The sequence below is a fragment of the Oryzias latipes genome, chromosome 4 (genome assembly GCF_002234675.1).
Source record: "Oryzias latipes chromosome 4, ASM223467v1".
Taxonomy (NCBI): domain Eukaryota; kingdom Metazoa; phylum Chordata; class Actinopteri; order Beloniformes; family Adrianichthyidae; genus Oryzias; species Oryzias latipes.
This window is the reverse complement of record NC_019862.2, coordinates 24,654,718-24,670,901: the sequence shown is the minus strand read 5'-3', so window position 1 is coordinate 24,670,901 and position 16,184 is coordinate 24,654,718. Positions and strand designations below refer to the sequence as shown.

The window sequence follows — 16,184 nt, the reverse complement described above, 5'->3', positions numbered from 1 at the left end:
AGGGTAACTCTCCAATGAATTATCATCAAAAAAGGTTTTCAGATGTAATAAACAAGAGACTGGAGATCACAGAGATGCTGTAAAAAAAAAAGTCTGACCATGAATGATTGAGGGTTTGGTTCGACAGCTTTCATCTGTTTCATATTCTCAGTTGTATTGTTTTTCTATTAGAAAAGATAAATCAGCCTTTCAGCTGTGATGTTAATAAAGAAGAGATGATCTGATCAAATTGATTTAAACTCAGTGAATTGATATTTATGAGCCTCTCAGCTCCACAAACAGATGGTTGATGGGGGGAGGCCGGGGTTCAGAGAGGGGTAATGAAAGTGAAAGAGGTGTTGATAGCAGTCTGTCCTGCAGGAGGCGCCTTAGTTTGTGTACATAATGATTTAAAAAAAGGGGGGGGGGTTGGATGATCTGAGGGGGCGTTGGTTTCATCAGAGGGAGGTTCGCACACGCTCTGCTTTATTTTTTGCTTCTGACTCGGTGGGAGCAACACAAAGGAGCTGCTCCTCCATCTCATTCATCCATCCTTCAGCCGTCCATTCATCCGTCCATCAGCCGTTCCCCGATCAAGTCTGGGTGGTGAGGATGGACCTGCACAGCCGCTTGGTTCAGCTCGTCTCAGGTAAGATTGATGCCTTTCTGATAGGATCATTTTAAAGCCATTTTTGAGGAGAGATTTTTGTTAGAGTATAAATTATAAAGATGTTAAAAGAATGACATCCTTTATATAAATGTTGCTGCTTTTTTTGTAGTTCCATGATTTTCTCTATGTGACTCCATGAAACATCCACTCTAGCCTAATCTGCCGCTTCTCACTGTCCTTTTGTTCACCTCAGATTGCATCTACATTGTAGAGCTGAGTAGATCAGTAATCCATCAGTTTGAACAGTGAATAAAAATATAATAATCTGACATACCTGTGGATGCATTCTTTCCTAGAGATTTTAAAGTAATGTGTACATTTGGAGCACTCAAATTTGACAGTATGCTTTCACCCACACAGCTCTGTTGTGTTGTCTTTATAAAAAGAGGATGAATCATTAACTGAAGTCCTGGTTTTTGGAGACTCACCCCGTTTTGAATGCATGTGTTCTGCGTCTTTGGTTCTCCTGCGTGTTTTGAATGTTTGCCTGATCAAACACAGCTGACTTAAATGAGAGCATCACTAGCAGACCTCCACTGAGCTGACCCGCTCTTTGGAGTCCAGTGTAGGTCGGAGCAGCACACAAAGAAAAGAAATCAGGGACATGTCCTCGGGGAACAAAAGAATTTACCTCCTTGACTGTTTACCCCGAACTTGAAGATAAACATCTCGAGGTTAAGAAAAGGTTGTTGGAGACGCTGTAAAAAAAAAGATGCCCAAATGACAAGACCATAGGGACTTTTCTGGAGTCAGACAGTTCAGAAAACATGCAAAAAAATATGATTACAGCTTGTAAAAGACCTGTACTGCTAATCATAGCATTGAAATTTAGATATTGACTGAAATACTCACATTTTTTCTTCTTTTACAGAATAAATGAGCAGTGTTTGCCTAATTTTTAATTCAATTTTTGCTTTTTCGTCAAAGCCGATTGTGTTCCAAAGGGTAAATAAGCTGCAGAAATGTGAGATTTGAGTGAGACACAAACGTAAACACGCTATTTTACCATACTGAACTATTTTAAAGCAGAGTTTGACTGCAGAAGCAGCTCACCATATACTGACACCAGTTTTTGTCAGTGTAATTAGGGTGACAAATCACAGTTATGAGGCTCCTACTTGCAGAATTCAATAGGTGACAACAGAGATTGTTAATCCTGATTGAATGATCTTTGAAAGGCCACTTAATCACTATTATTCCAGAAAACAAATTCAGGACAGAGAAACCTGACAACAGGCTCATTCTGATGAGTTCATCTGATTAAAAACAGTTGTCATGTTTGATCATCATTTAATGGGATCTCTACAGTCCTCCTGTTGTTGTTTTGATCCACAGTCATCGTCCTGGTATCTTCGTGGTGCGTTCAAGGACTCCGTGTAAGCCTTTTCCCCAGGGATCCTCTTTTAAGGTTGGGTGAGCATCAACAGCTGCTCTGCTGGGTGGAGGATTGTCCCGTGAAGCCGACTTTGTTCTGGTCTTCATTGGAGGACCATCCTCTGTCTGCTCTGAGAAGCAGCAATCTAACTCACAGCGTGCTGACCTTGGACCCCGTGGGGAGGGAGCATGAGGGGTCGCTCCTCTGCTCAGTCACCTGTGGAGAAGAGAAGCGACAGTTGCAAACCTCTGTGAGGGTTTACTGTGAGTCTTGTTCTTTGACCTCACCTAGTCCACCTTGTGGGTTAGAGGGTTTGCTGCCTCATCTGTCTGTCCTTCGTGTGGTTTCAGCCTTCCCATCAGCCCCGGTGATCGCAGGTCAGGACCAGCTGAAGCTGGGGGTGGAGTCTGCATTAACCTGCCATGTGCCTGACATATATCCCACTGCACACCTCAATCTCACCTGGGTCAGAGGAGACACCGTCCTGATGAGTGGAACCTCAGGCCCGTTGGAGTATAGGTTCACCCCCCAGAAGCAGGACTCAGGGGGGAGCATCACCTGCAGGGCCACATTGGAAATGGAAAAACTATCAGATCCAAACAGGACCAGAGAGACCACCGTCCTGCTAAATGTTCTCTGTGAGTTCTCCAGTTGGTTTGAGTCTGGTCCATTGAAGTCCTTCAGTCCTCTCTCTAATCTTGCTCAGTCTAATTTGAGAGCTGACTACTCCCCCTCTCCCCCCTCAGATGCTCCTGTTGTCGTGACGATATCAGAAGGAGTGGAGGTGATGGCCAACTCTTCACTCACGCTCAACTGTTCAGCTGAGGGAAACCCAGATCCAAGGATCACATGGAGCTTCAAGACCACAGATGGTTGGTCTGTCAGGAAAAGTGAAGCAGGTCGGCTCTTCGTGCCCATGGCCAGCCTTTCTGAAGATGGACTCTACAGATGTGAGGCCAGAAACAAGGAAGGAAACAGCAGCGCCACTGTGGTTGTCAATGTTTTTGGTAAGTTTTCCAACATAAATATTATTTTTTCCTAAAGGGTAGTTAAATCTTTCATGATAGATTAATTACTTTTAAAGACCCACTCTAATGAAAATTAGTATTTAAACATGTTCTTGTTCTGACAATGGAGGACTTAGATATAGAAAATTAGTATTTCTTTTTTGAAATTGTGGTGAATCAGGAGCAGATGAAAAAAATGAAAAAGCAGCCAATTTCTCTTTCTACAATCCTTTCTGCAAAACTTTATTTATCGCTGCTTTGTATCTGTGTACAGTATTCTCCATTTTTTTTTTTTGCTTGTGAAGCTGAATGACCTGTGCTCCCCTCCACAGCCCCGCCAACCAACACCTCCCTGTCAGTGAGCCCAGGTGAGGACGTAGTGGAGGGTCAAAAGGTGACATTTACCTGCAGCTCAGACGGAGCCCCTCCTCCAAAACTGCTGTTGAAAAAAGGCGAGGAGGTGGTGCAGCTAGACGAGGATGGCTCTCCACTCACCTTCAGCATCCGTTCTGCTGCACTGGAAGACTCCGCCTCTTATCTATGCGAGGCATCCAATAAACACGGCTCCCAGGCCGTCAGCAGCTTCGTCACCATCCGAGGTCAGTTTGCTCCCACCTCTTTCTCTTTATATTTTGTTTAGTCCTGAAAAGTTCCAATGGTGGTGTTTCTTTCAGAATATAAGCTGTTCCAGAAATTTGGAAGCACCTTGCTGTTGGTTGACCTCTTGGTTCTGTTCTGAAAATTTTTGGAATGAGAGTTTCATCAGCCTCAGCAATAGCTCTGAAGAGGTTAAATAGAAAGAAAGTATAAACAATAAACTGAAAAAAAATTATTTTTAGTTAAAGGTGTAAATATTAATAGATGAAGTTTAAACCATGCGCCAGAAAAGGTACAGTAAACATAAAAATTCTGTTTTGAATATTGTTAAAGAATTGCTCATAAAAGGGTAAAAAAAAAAGACTGATACAAAATCTGTTGAAAGATAACTTTTTAATGACTCGATTCTGCTTAAAATTCAAAATTAAATGCTAGGCAAGATTTTTTTTAAAAAGAAATATAAAATCTTTTAAGAAATATATTCCTACTGAGGAAGGCTGAAAATTGTTTTTTTTTTTTTATGTTTAAATTCAGGGGGGAAAAAGCCAGAAAGTAAAGATGGAAACATTTTTTATTCCCAGAGATGGCTACAAATGCTATAGTCTAGGCTAAAAAAACATCAAAACAAGTTTGAAAAATAAATGCTAACACTTGAGCTAAAACAGACGATTGTTAAAATTGGTGATGATACTTATATCAATTCCCAAATTCACAGAAAAAGGAGCAAAAGGTTGAAGAAAAGATGATGAATAATATCTCAGCAAAACTGTGATTACTGAATTATATTCCTTTGATCATCAGTGGCTGGGATAGGCTCCAGCAACTTCATGACTCTGAAAGGGATTGAGTGGGTTCAGAATATTGATGCAAAGAAACAGGCCCCAAAAAGACAAAGGGAAACGCTGAATTAGACAAAAAAGAATGATCATATACAGTACCTTTGAGACGTTTTAAAGTATTTTAATATCTTTGTGTTTTCTAAACATCTTTTTTCTCTCTGAAGATAAGTAGAAGAATAAAAAAGTCATTGATTCTTCAGTATTTTGTCTTTAGACTGGCACTTCTTTGAATGCATGGACTGTGAACACTGCCACATTGTTCTCTAAAGGATCACAGCAGAAAGCCCATCATTCTGTTTGCTGGAGTTCACATTGCTACTACAGACCTAGGAGTTAGTCTGCAACATTTCAGGAATTTGAATTTGGCCCGGACGGCCTGTAAAGTTTAGTGCACCGAGCCCAACAGTTGTGTGTCACCATGTTCTCCGTCTTTCCCTCAGCTCATCCGCTGCAGGTGGAGGCCAAGCCTCTGGTCTCAGCGGAGCGGGGCTCGGCTCTGACTCTGACCTGCCGAGCCTCTGGATGCCACCACCAGCTGACGCTCCTCTGGAGGAAGATGGACCAGAACCAGACCGTCTTGCAGAGGACGCAGCAGCAGGATGCACAGTCTGAGCTGCGCCTGCAGGAGCTGGACCTCCAGGATCAGGGGGGATACAGCTGTGAGGCTGAGTGTGACTCCGTCATCCGGACCACGGACATCCACGTCCAGGTGTACTGTGAGTCTGATACGTGCAAAACTCAGAAGTAAAACAAAAACATGTATCATATGTTCTCTGAATATACACATAACTTCTAAACAGAGTCCTAAACAGACAGCTGGGACAGGAAGGGAGGCATTTCTACCAGATAAAAAAATCTCACTCCAGTTAAATGAAGTTTATGTTTAGATCCATCATTTGGCTCATATCTCTGTCTCTTCCCAGAAGTTGAGGGTTTTGGCAAGGAGCAAACTTCCTGTCTGTTACTGTCAGAGCGTTAATAAAGAAAAAGAAACTCATAAATCTGATTTGATGTCCTGAAAGCTTCTCCAGGCCTGAGGGGAGTTTGAAGCATCCACTCATGAGTCACGAAGCTCCCCTTGAGACGCCGCAGCAGCTCTTGGTTCTGCTCCATTAGCTCTGCTGCTGCGTGAACACAGGTCAGAGGTCACAGAGCGGCACGCTGTTGATTTAGTGTTCAGAGAGCAGCAACATTTCCTCACACAGATCTTTATTCACAATGATAATTGTGGGTTTTTTTTCTGCTGTCAGCAAATACTTTACACTGTTGACTTTGGTGGAGCTAAAAACAGCTTCACTGTCAGAACTGCTGTCTTGGCTGCTCAGGAAAACATGTTTGAAAGTAAAAGTTTGTTTGTAGGAGCGATTCCAGCCCTGGAGCAGAGACTGTGAGAAAATATTAACCAAAAAAAAAGGTCTCCACCGCAGCCTGAGCAGAGGAGGGTAAACTCCACTGCTCTTTCTGTCATCAAGTTACACAAACAGACAGAAAGAGGCCTAAAAAACCCTACCCACACAAATACCCCCCCCCCCCCCCCCCCACTTCAAATAAAAGCCTTTGGAGCAGGAGGAAGAGTATCTGTCCAAGATCCATCTTCATCAAGGGGACTGAATGCAGAAGCACCATGCTCCATGACCCATTTCACACAGGGACACTGAATATCTGGTTCTTACCAATCAAGAGTTGTTGTTTACATATTTATTGACATTTTGGAACAGAAACTCCCCAATGCAATGGCTGTAAAAACCAAAACATTGTTTCTCTTCTCTTTTAAAGAGCAGTTTTAAATTGCTCCCCTCCTCCCATCTGCAGTAAAAGCCACAGAGATAGAAAAGTTCTCAATTGTGAACGATGCTGTAATGCAGCATTTTAATTCCAAACATGAAGCTGATCCGTCTCAAGGGGCCAACAATTTGACGGCCTTTTTGAACCTGATTTGAAAACAAAACCATCTGCAGTGAGGTCAGCTCAGCAAATAAAACCGAATTACACAAGAGAGTCCATCCCTGTTTAGTTGAGTAAAAGACGTCCCAATTTGAGCCTCAAACGACTCATCTTTTGTTTGATATGCTTTTATTTCATAGTCACAGGGACGCAGTTATTTAGAATAAACTACTGTGGTAATACAACCTGGAATGTCATATCTTTAGAGGTTCAAGCAGAAATAAAAATACTTACAGTCTGAAATGTGTGTTTTAAATATGATACCAATGGTTTTAAGGAGATTAGCAAGTCTCTGTAAAGACTCTGACTCCTTCAGGGTTTGTGTAAGAGTCTGCAGGACTAACAACTAGTTCTTTGAAAGAACTCAGATTATGAATCAGCGGAGATTTAATTCCATTCAACTTAATTTTATTTATAAAGCCCAATATTACAACAATAGCCCTCTCAATGGGCTTCATACCGGTAATTGTTTAAAAAACCTGAATCATAAAGAGCATGAAGTCATAAAATTATGTATTTGCTAAACTAAACTCAACAGACTAAGCATCTCTGCTCTTAGACCCTCCTTCTCAGTAAGGGAAAACTAAAAAAACGGATTCCGGATAAAAAAAAGAAACCTCAGAGGTGTCCACATGAAGGAAGGATCCTCCCCAGGATGAAAACTGAAAGACTTTCACTTTGCTATTGAAGACACCAAAGCAAAGAGAAACCCAACTGTAATCTACTCCCGTGATCATCTTGAAGTCATTTTCCCTTCAAGGGGTGCTTCTGTTGTCGTGGAAACAAGCATTTGATTTGACGGAGGGGCTCTTAGTGATGTTCTTTTAGTTTCAGAGGTGTTAAGAAGGTTCTAATGGACACAGATAACCAGATGACCTCTGGTTGTCTCAGAGAACTTTCCATGTTCTTGTTGAAGTTGTATGGTTTTCACTCGTCACTGATAGACCCCTTTAGATCTGCTGACAAGTGCTGACAGATGTTGTGAAGCTCCTCAATGGAGCTCAGAGGAAGCTTTTTTCTTTGGTTCAGTTTAAACTTTGAGCCACTTCACTGATTTTTGATTAATTATAGAAGTAGAATCAGTTAATGAATTTCGCTTTGGAGACGCTCATAGGATTCTTTCTCAGTTTTTCTCTTGTATCTATCATTTTTTAAATGATTTCTCTTCTGTTCACCTTTTAAACTCTGAACTTTGAAGGATTCAGTTAGAAACTTAATTAAAAGACTGACGTGTTGTAATTTCAACACAAATAGTGACAAATGTTGAAAAAGTGGATGATGTTTGTGTGAAATTCTTTGGTTGGGGGTCATCAAAGAAAGTGTGTTTGCTTGGAGCAAATCAAGCAAAGACCGTTCTCCTCCATCTGTTTTGTTTCTCTCCAGCTTTCCCGTCTGATCCCATTTTGGAAGATCCTGGTCCCGTTCTGCTGGGTCAAAAAGTTACATTCCACTGCAACATGACTAACGTCTTCACGCCCCATCAGCTGAGGGTTCGGTGGCTGCGAAAGAACCACGCACTGATGACGGAGACGTTTAGCTTCTCTGGTTCTCTGCAGAACATCTCATCTAGTTTGGAACAGCAAGTTGAGGAGGATCACATGAATGTGACGTGCAGCGTGGAGCTGCTGACTGAAAGCAGAGACGTGTTGAGGTCCAGAAGGACCAGCGTCCCTCTTCAGGTTCATTGTGAGTGAGATTCTGGTCAGAATAAGCTTATATTCAGACTTTGCTGAATTCTAGAATCTTAGAGTTGTGAACATTTCAACTAAACTTAACTCAGAATTAAATGTCAGGTTTAGTTTTTGATCACTTTAAATTCTTTTTTTTCTTTTTCTTGTCTTGCAGATCCTCCTAGAATGATGTCCCTCTCCACGAATCCAGGCGAGGAGGTGCTGGAGGGGCAACGAGTGACCTTCACTTGTCGCGCTGATGGGGCACCGCCCCCCACTCTTGTGATAAAAAGAAATGGGGAGGAGCTTCATGTGAATAGCCCCACCTCCTCCTCATTGCTCACCTTCGACATCTCCTCCGTTGTGCTGGAAGATTCTGCCCAGTACCAGTGCGACGCGTTCAACCAGTATGGAAACCAGTCGGTCTCCAATGAGATCAAAGTCAAAGGTTAGACCAACCAGCCATTTCTACTCAGTTCAGGGCCTCAGATAAAAGCCTCTAAAGGCTGCTCTCAGAGAAGTCCACCTCACGCTCGTCTGTTAGACAGAAATAAACTCTGACTCCACCACTGGGTCATGAGACTCCTCGGCCTGCCTTCATCAGCTCATCACAGCCACCGATAAACCCAGATTAAATCAATTTATTCAGAACTGAGGCTCAACCACGGCATAAAAAACAGTAACAATCTGGTTAAAACTCCTGCTGCAGAGATCGTCTTCCTATTAAGGCAAAATTTTTCCATTCAAAACACTATTAATCATCTCATTTTGATAAACTGCAGCTCACAGAAGTGTGGCAGGCCGTCACATGACAGGACTGACCACAATCAGGTGATGAAGTGTCGACTGAACACCCAAACAGGAGGTCAAAGGTCGAACCGAGCTGCTTTTGCGCCCGTTTGCAAAGAAGGGAGTGTAAAAACTCCTCTGAAAGTCATTTATATGAATGAACCCTTGTAGTAAATTATATTTCCTCAAACATCCTGTCAGAGGAAGCTTGTGAGCAGGAAGCAGCTGTCAGAGCAGGTTGACTCTTATCTGAGGAGGTTGAGCTGGTCTCTAATTGCTTTCACTCTTTCCCCCTGCAAGTCCTCCTCTCTTCTGAGCATCCTGTTGTTTCTGTGGGGCCATGAAGGTTTATCAGAGAACGTCACAAAAAAATAAAAAAAAGTTCTTATAATTTAGTAAAAGGCCCACTTTAAAATGAAGAGAACTTGGACTTAAAAACGTAAATATAGTCAGTGTTTTTTGGACTGTAAGTCGATCCGGAGTAAAAGCCGCAGTGGCCAAAAAAAAATGTTGTAAAGAAGAAAAGGAACATATTTTAAAAGACTGACATGTTGTTATTTCAACCTATTTAAGTTCAAGAATTCAAGAAAATTTTTAACGTGCTTTTAGCATTCGTGTTCACACTGGAGTGCCTCTATCTGATTCCAACGCATATACCTACAGTTGGAAGAGGCTTGGTAAGAAATATTGAAGCGGTGTAGATCTTGTGAATCTTGCTTCAGGCTCTATTCCGATATATGAAAGACTTGGTTTTATATAATTCCAGCCAGGCACAAACCTCAGTTTTTAATTTCTCCCTCATGATCAGTTTTCAAACGGTTGTTGCTTCCATGTTTTGTAAAGGACGTTACCCATACTTCACTATCAAATCAGAGTTCCTGATTGGTCAAAGTCCAGCTGGTTTAACTTTCTTTTTTTTTCTTTTGTTGCTGGTTTAACTTTCCCCGTGCGTTCAATGGCAGTGCCCTTTGTATGTAGAACCCGAAAACTGGCTTAAATCTTGCACAGCAACGTGTAAACACAAGAGTTGTGAGCGCAGAGGCTTGAAGCACGCTAATACACGAGTTAACGTAGACTTTTCATTGGTCGATTTGGCGCCCGTTTCAGAGCCTGTTGTGCACATAGCGTTACACATTGATGCTTATATAGCTTCATAAAACATAGGAGGAATCTATTATATTAGCACAAGATATGAACGATTATTTAGACAACCACAAAGGTGTGATGTTTGACACTTGTGAAATATCTGATCTGGTTTGTTTTCCAGCTCCTCCGCGGAACACCACAGTCCTCATCCTGCCCTCTTCTGTGGTCCAGGAGGGACAAAATGTCACCGTGTGCTGCCAAACCATCAGCTACCCTCCATCAGCTGTGACTCTGCAGAAAATGACCAACGGCACAGTCTTAAGCTCCAGCAATGGCACATTCCTGCTGGTGAACGTCACGGCCAGAGACTCCGGCTTGTACCAGGTCAACGTGACCAACGATCTCGGGTACCAGATTAAAGTCTTCAGCATCAGCGTCAGAGGTCAGTGAGCTGGTCAAACATCCCTTCTCTGAGGGGAAATGGTAGATGTTGTTTACTTCTCAGAGCTGTCTCAAAATAATTTTACCTCCATGTTTTCATGCAGAGAGTAGCAGAAGACTTCCCCCCAGGCTTGGTGTCATCGTCATCTGTGTGGTTTGTGTCACAGCTGGATTAGCAACTTCTGCTCTGCTGCTCGAGTATGTGAGGAGATCCAGGAAGAAAGGCTTTTATCAGCTCCCACAGTCCGCCCCGCCCTCAACTCGTGGCTAACACGTAACCTCTGTGGGGCTGATGCACATAAAACAGCCGCTGAAAGGTTTAGAAACTTCAGACTTGGCTGCTATGAATGAGGCTGCTCAAATGCAACATTTGTACAAAATGTAGCACTGAAAGTGTCAGCAGGAGGCCTGGGCTGCTAAAATGCAGTAATGCAGCTCTGAGGATACTGGGGTTTGATCATGTGACTTCAGACCACGACACACATGGATGCTAACTCCTGAGGCGTGGCTTTTTTGGCATCTACGTCTCATAAGACCAACCTTCGGCTCACGTATCTCACCATGCGGCGACCAAATGGAGCTCCATCTGTCAACAAGCTGCCGTCAACCAACTCCACAGAAAATGCATGCTGGGATGAAAAATAGAAAATTCCTGGCACAAACATCAGGTCAGCTTTTGTACGTGCCAGGAGCTGTGTTTCATTTCTATTGAGTTTTAGTAGAACTCTGTCACAGTAGTTCCACTCTCAGAAGGATGAAGCTACACGTTTAAGGATCCTATAAATCAATGGGTGGAATATGGTTCAAAGCCAAATACCCAAAGTTCACTGAGGCTGGAGATCAACTTTCTAGTCTTTAGATGTCAGAAGCAACAAAGACGATGAAGAACAATCCTCTCTCCTGTTTGAATCCACCACTACTTCATCCGAACTCCCCCTTGTAACATGCGTCTACCTCCTCTAACAATCCTGGTACCTTCAGACCTCCAGGCTCATCAGGCTGTGGATCTTTCACCTTTTCTGCAGCTTCTTCCTGACTTTGCTGCAGTTTTCGGTGATCTGTTCCTTTAAGTGCTCAGCCTGGACTCAGTTCATGACTGTTTTACTGTTTCTATGAACAAACACAAAGGTTTGGTTGGATTTTGCTTCTACTTTCTTTTTTAGTTCTCCTTCGTCCATAGAGATTATACTGCTGCAGAAGGGAATTCCTGAGAACTGTACGGTTCCTAACAGTTTGCTTTTATTAAAGATATTTATTTCCTCACTCTTCCTTCTATTGTACCATCAGAGATTAGGCTTTCTTTTTCCGAGTGGACGAAGCTTTCACTTTTACTTCTGTCCGTTTACCAGAATCATTGAAGTGAGTCAGGGTTTTTTTTGGGACCCATCCAAACTAAATCCAGGCTTTTCGGTGAGACACAGTTTTTTCTGTTTCTAACTTTCTAAGCAAAAAAATAAGGAAATTATCTATAAAAAACATAAAGCAACAAATAACAAAAGCAAACCCTTTAAAAAGCACAAGTTTTTTTTATCTAAATACATAAGATTAAAACAATGCACAGTGTTTTTGACTAAACCGTCAGGTTAAATCAAACTTGTGTTTAAAAAAAAGTTCTAGAAGCTGTTTTTTCATCACGTAATTGGTCAGCTCCTGGACTGGTCTCCATGGAAACCTCAAGGTCTCCGATGTGAGGCATGAGAACAGAAGCTGCCATGAATCAGGCGTTTCAAGCTTTTGGATGCGTTTCAGTTCAGACTCGACACAGCCACCATCTGTTCTCCAGGTCTGTTTCAGCCTCTCCACACGCTCCCACTCTCTGGACTGATCTGCAGGCATCTGACAGAGTCTGCAGCAGTGCGTTTCAGGAGTTTCTCATTCACGCGGGGTCATTCACTACTCACACGAACTGAGTCTTTGCAAAGGAAAAAGACGCCTATTTCAATTACTTTCTGTGTTAAAAGAAAAAAAATTATCTCAGCAAAAAACTTTATAAACAGCAAAATAATCTTAATTTGAGAAAGTGAGTGGAATTTGTTACTTAAGAAATTTTGTAAGACCCTTTTTCTTACCCCATTGGCATATTTTTTTATTTTTACTTTTTTGCTCATTTGAATAACATCTGCCAGTGGGGTGATACTTTTCTGCTTCTTTCTAAGGCCTGTTTTTGCAGTGCAGCTCCTCCCTCTGGTGAACCATTTAGGAGGCTTCTTGAATCCCTCATACAGTATGTTTCAGGCTTTTACTTCTGTCCTCTCACATGCATTTTAAATGTTAAAAAAATTCTCCAAAAAAATTGCTTTGAAGAATAATTTAGTCAGAAAACCATTCCAAATCATTTCAATAAGGCCAAAATATTCTCATTTTATTTTATGAGAGTCTATGTAAGTAATCCACAGATGGCAATAAAGACTTTTCTCTGTGATGCCTGTACTGATCAGACATGGGGAGTAACACCCCCTTATCAATTGAAGAACAGAAAAAAACTCCAACAGTTCCACATTCATGAAAGAAACATTTGTGAGAGACAGTTTAAAACTTGGCTATCCTAGGCACTTTAACATTGGGAGTTGGGTCATCTAGACCCACTAGACAGTGCGCTGAACCTTTTTTCTTCAATGATTTGTGAACCTCACTGGTGTCCATGGATTACATGAAATCTTTCCACCTTTGTCATGATAGGGAGAACACGTCAATGTAAGGGTGGGGTCATCTAAGATAGAACAAGGGTTAAGATAGAAACTGCACTAAAGACTTACCAGCAACTGTGTCTGCATGACAAATCCTTTTGTTTCCTCTGAAAAAACTGAAACATTGATTTTCCCCTTAAGTTGGAGCATTGAAGCCTTTGTTTAGAACAGAGAAAGTCCAAACAGCAAAGTTCAGAGGTCAAAGATGTTCCAAAAGATTGATTTCTGCTGCTCTCCTTTAACGGAAAGTGCTAGCAGAAATTCTTCAGGTCGGGAAACAAAGAGCTCCATCTTTTTTCTTTCTGGGCAGGAAATTTAAGGAAGCAGGAGATTAAAATGACAAGACACAGCAGAACTCTGTTACACAACCGAATCCAGAGGTCACAAAGAGGCTCAGCAGGACAGTGAATGTTGCAGTAGAGGAAAACACCAGATGGAGCAAAAAGAAACACATTTATCAATGTGAACGCTACAGCTGAATCTGCACAAACTGCACGAGCTGCTCCAGTGCGTCCAGCTCCTTCACGTCTGTTTAATTAGGATAAATGAGTCCAGAATAGTGGAGGACAGAAAAAACAGTCACCAGCTTAGGCACATTTCACTGCAGTCTGTGTTTTTCTCAGTTTCTAAACAATGAACTAACTGGTGAAGCTGAAATTTGCCTTTGATCAGAATATCATTTGGCAAATGTTTAAAGGTCTCCACTTAAAGGATTTGAACACAACAACCATTATTTTGTTTTGTAATTTAAGTCAAAAACCCTAAAATCACAGTTCTTACAGTGCAACAAGGTGGTGGGAGTGTCATGTTGTGGGATTAACTTCGAACATCAGATATGATTGATTTTTTTTTATGTTTATCCTTCCAACAAACTATTTTTTTGTGCCCTATAAAATAATTTAGTCAAAAATTCATCGTTTTTGTCTGATCCTAAATATTTTTGTCTCTCCAAAAATTCAAAGCAACTTTTGCAAGCGCTGAAAACCAAAAACCTTGTGTGCTCGAAGCTCAAATAGACAACAAGACAGTTTCAGCTTCTCTTGTTTAAACTTTGTTGAGGAAGAGCAAAATGCAACACACCTTAATCAAATAATGGCAGGTCTCATTCATCTTCTTTTTGTTTTTTCCTTCATTTTATTCATATCCAGCAGGCGTATAATAATGATACCAACTTTTCTCACTTGGACTAGAACTGTTCAGGTGTTTTATGTAAGTGGTGCCATCTTGGGTTGTCATAGCAACCAATGTTTACCTGTCTTTGTTGGACAGCGCATTAACACCAGGAAAGTGGTGCTGAAGATTACGTTTTTGACATTAAAGCACCTGCACCATCTGTGTCCAGACAGACTTTCATAATAAAAGTCTGGCATCTGGCAGCCCACTTCCCCCTCACGCCAATCAAGCTCTTCTAGTTGCCGCTACTGGTCTCATTTGTGGAGGAGGTGCTGATGAAGTGTCAAGATCTACTCTTCCTCTATCTGTGATGAGGTCACCCACTTTGTGGTCACCATGGAAACTCGTTTCTGCAGGTACAACCTGGTTTCATTTAACCTTTTTTTAAATGCTTTAGAAAAAACAAATAATTCAAGACTGATGAGTTTTGACTGGTGAGTGATATGTTTGAGCTGTTCAATGTCCAAACAAATCCACATGTGGACCAGATTTGTTTCTCTGGGGGGTCACCTCACCTCATTCTGTAACTGAATGAGGTCTGCAGGGTCAAGCAATGCAGAGTTGAGGGTGGAAGACAAGCGCGCTGGAAGTCAATTAGAGTAGAGAACGCTCTGTAAAAATCTGACATTAAAAATGTTTAGAAAAATGGATAATTAGTCTGTGTGTTTTTACAAAAATATGTGTAAGAAAAAGAATTTTCTTCTCTGCAGGTTTTTGACTTCTCTGCTTCGGTTTGGCTTTTTATGTGCTGTGGGAAAAAACTGTTACATAAATTAAAATAAAAATTAAAAAGACTGTTGCACAATTCCATTTAGAAAGTGGGAACTAAAAAAGCAGCACAAACAACAAAAAAATTCAACTTTTTGTAAATTGAATTCATTCACTTCTTTTCAGACGTTCTCATTTCTGAAAAATAGGAGAAAACGTTTTAGCGCGTGAAACAGCGTTTAATGAGTTATCATAATATTTCTTCAATAAAAACTATACTTTTTGTATTGTGGAAAGTGATTCCACATATCTTCAAGACCGAGAACTTAAAAGTTATAGTGCTTTGATCATTTTCAGAATAAAAGTGGTCATTTTTTGCATAGTTTGGCCAGGGATCCAACTTATATTTTGGAGGGACTTTTTCTTTTTCTCTGTTTTAAATAACTGAAAGTCCCCAAAGTCCAAAAATACAAAACCTTACATTTCGAAAAAAAAGTGCCTTTTTAGGAAACAAGAAAACTGTGCAACTGAATGTCCAGCTACAGGGCCTGTCTTTGCATTGCATTCAGCTGGAAGGACTTTCGTTATGGGTTTGACAACAGACTTATATGAACTACCAAAATGTTCTATTAATTTGAATGGTAAATATAAGATGATAGGATTCACATGTGGACTGGAACCTCATTGTTCTCCTCTACTATGCCCCTACGTTGACTGATGCCTCAAAAGGTCTTCATCCCCAAAGGTCAGAGGTCAGAGTGCCCACACATGCAGTAAATGTTCACTCTTTCTTTGCTCAGTGTGTGTAACTGATTTTCATGACTGCAGGCGAATGTGAAATCTTTTTTCCGCCGAAGGCTTTAATGATGGGCGGTTGCTATGGAGACACCTGAAGAGGCGTTGACAAATGATGACTGACAAACATAAATAGTCAATGGTGACAAATTGAGAAAAAAAAAACTTGAGGTCTTTTGTTTTAAAAAATAAAATAAAAACTAAAATTGAACTAAAAATAAGCTTTTCAAGCTAAATCTAAACACTTCAAGCTATGATGATGTTTGACTTGAAAATAAAAATGAGAACTGACAGCAATCAGTGAATCAATGGGATAAATTTAAATCAGATACATTTCATATTCAATTTAATCTTTTTAGTTTAATATCTGTTTGCACAACAGTCCCATTTCAACTATGAAGGTCCATGTGAGTAGTACATCAGG

At 41.1% G+C, this 16,184-nt stretch overlaps 1 protein-coding gene across 1 annotated transcript; it reads left to right on the top strand.

Moving 5' to 3' along the window:
- The first annotated feature begins 458 nt into the window (after nt 1–458).
- Nucleotides 459–11,663, top strand: vcam1 (vascular cell adhesion molecule 1). Its single transcript, XM_020702589.2, has 10 exons — nt 459–628; nt 1,985–2,287; nt 2,375–2,662; nt 2,771–3,031; nt 3,364–3,630; nt 4,908–5,183; nt 7,795–8,097; nt 8,257–8,529; nt 10,138–10,398; nt 10,502–11,663. Exons 1-10 carry the CDS (start codon nt 592–594, stop codon nt 10,666–10,668), a joined length of 2,436 nt encoding a protein of 811 aa, XP_020558248.1. The 5' UTR covers nt 459–591; the 3' UTR covers nt 10,669–11,663.
- Nucleotides 11,664–16,184: the final 4,521 nt, after the last annotated feature.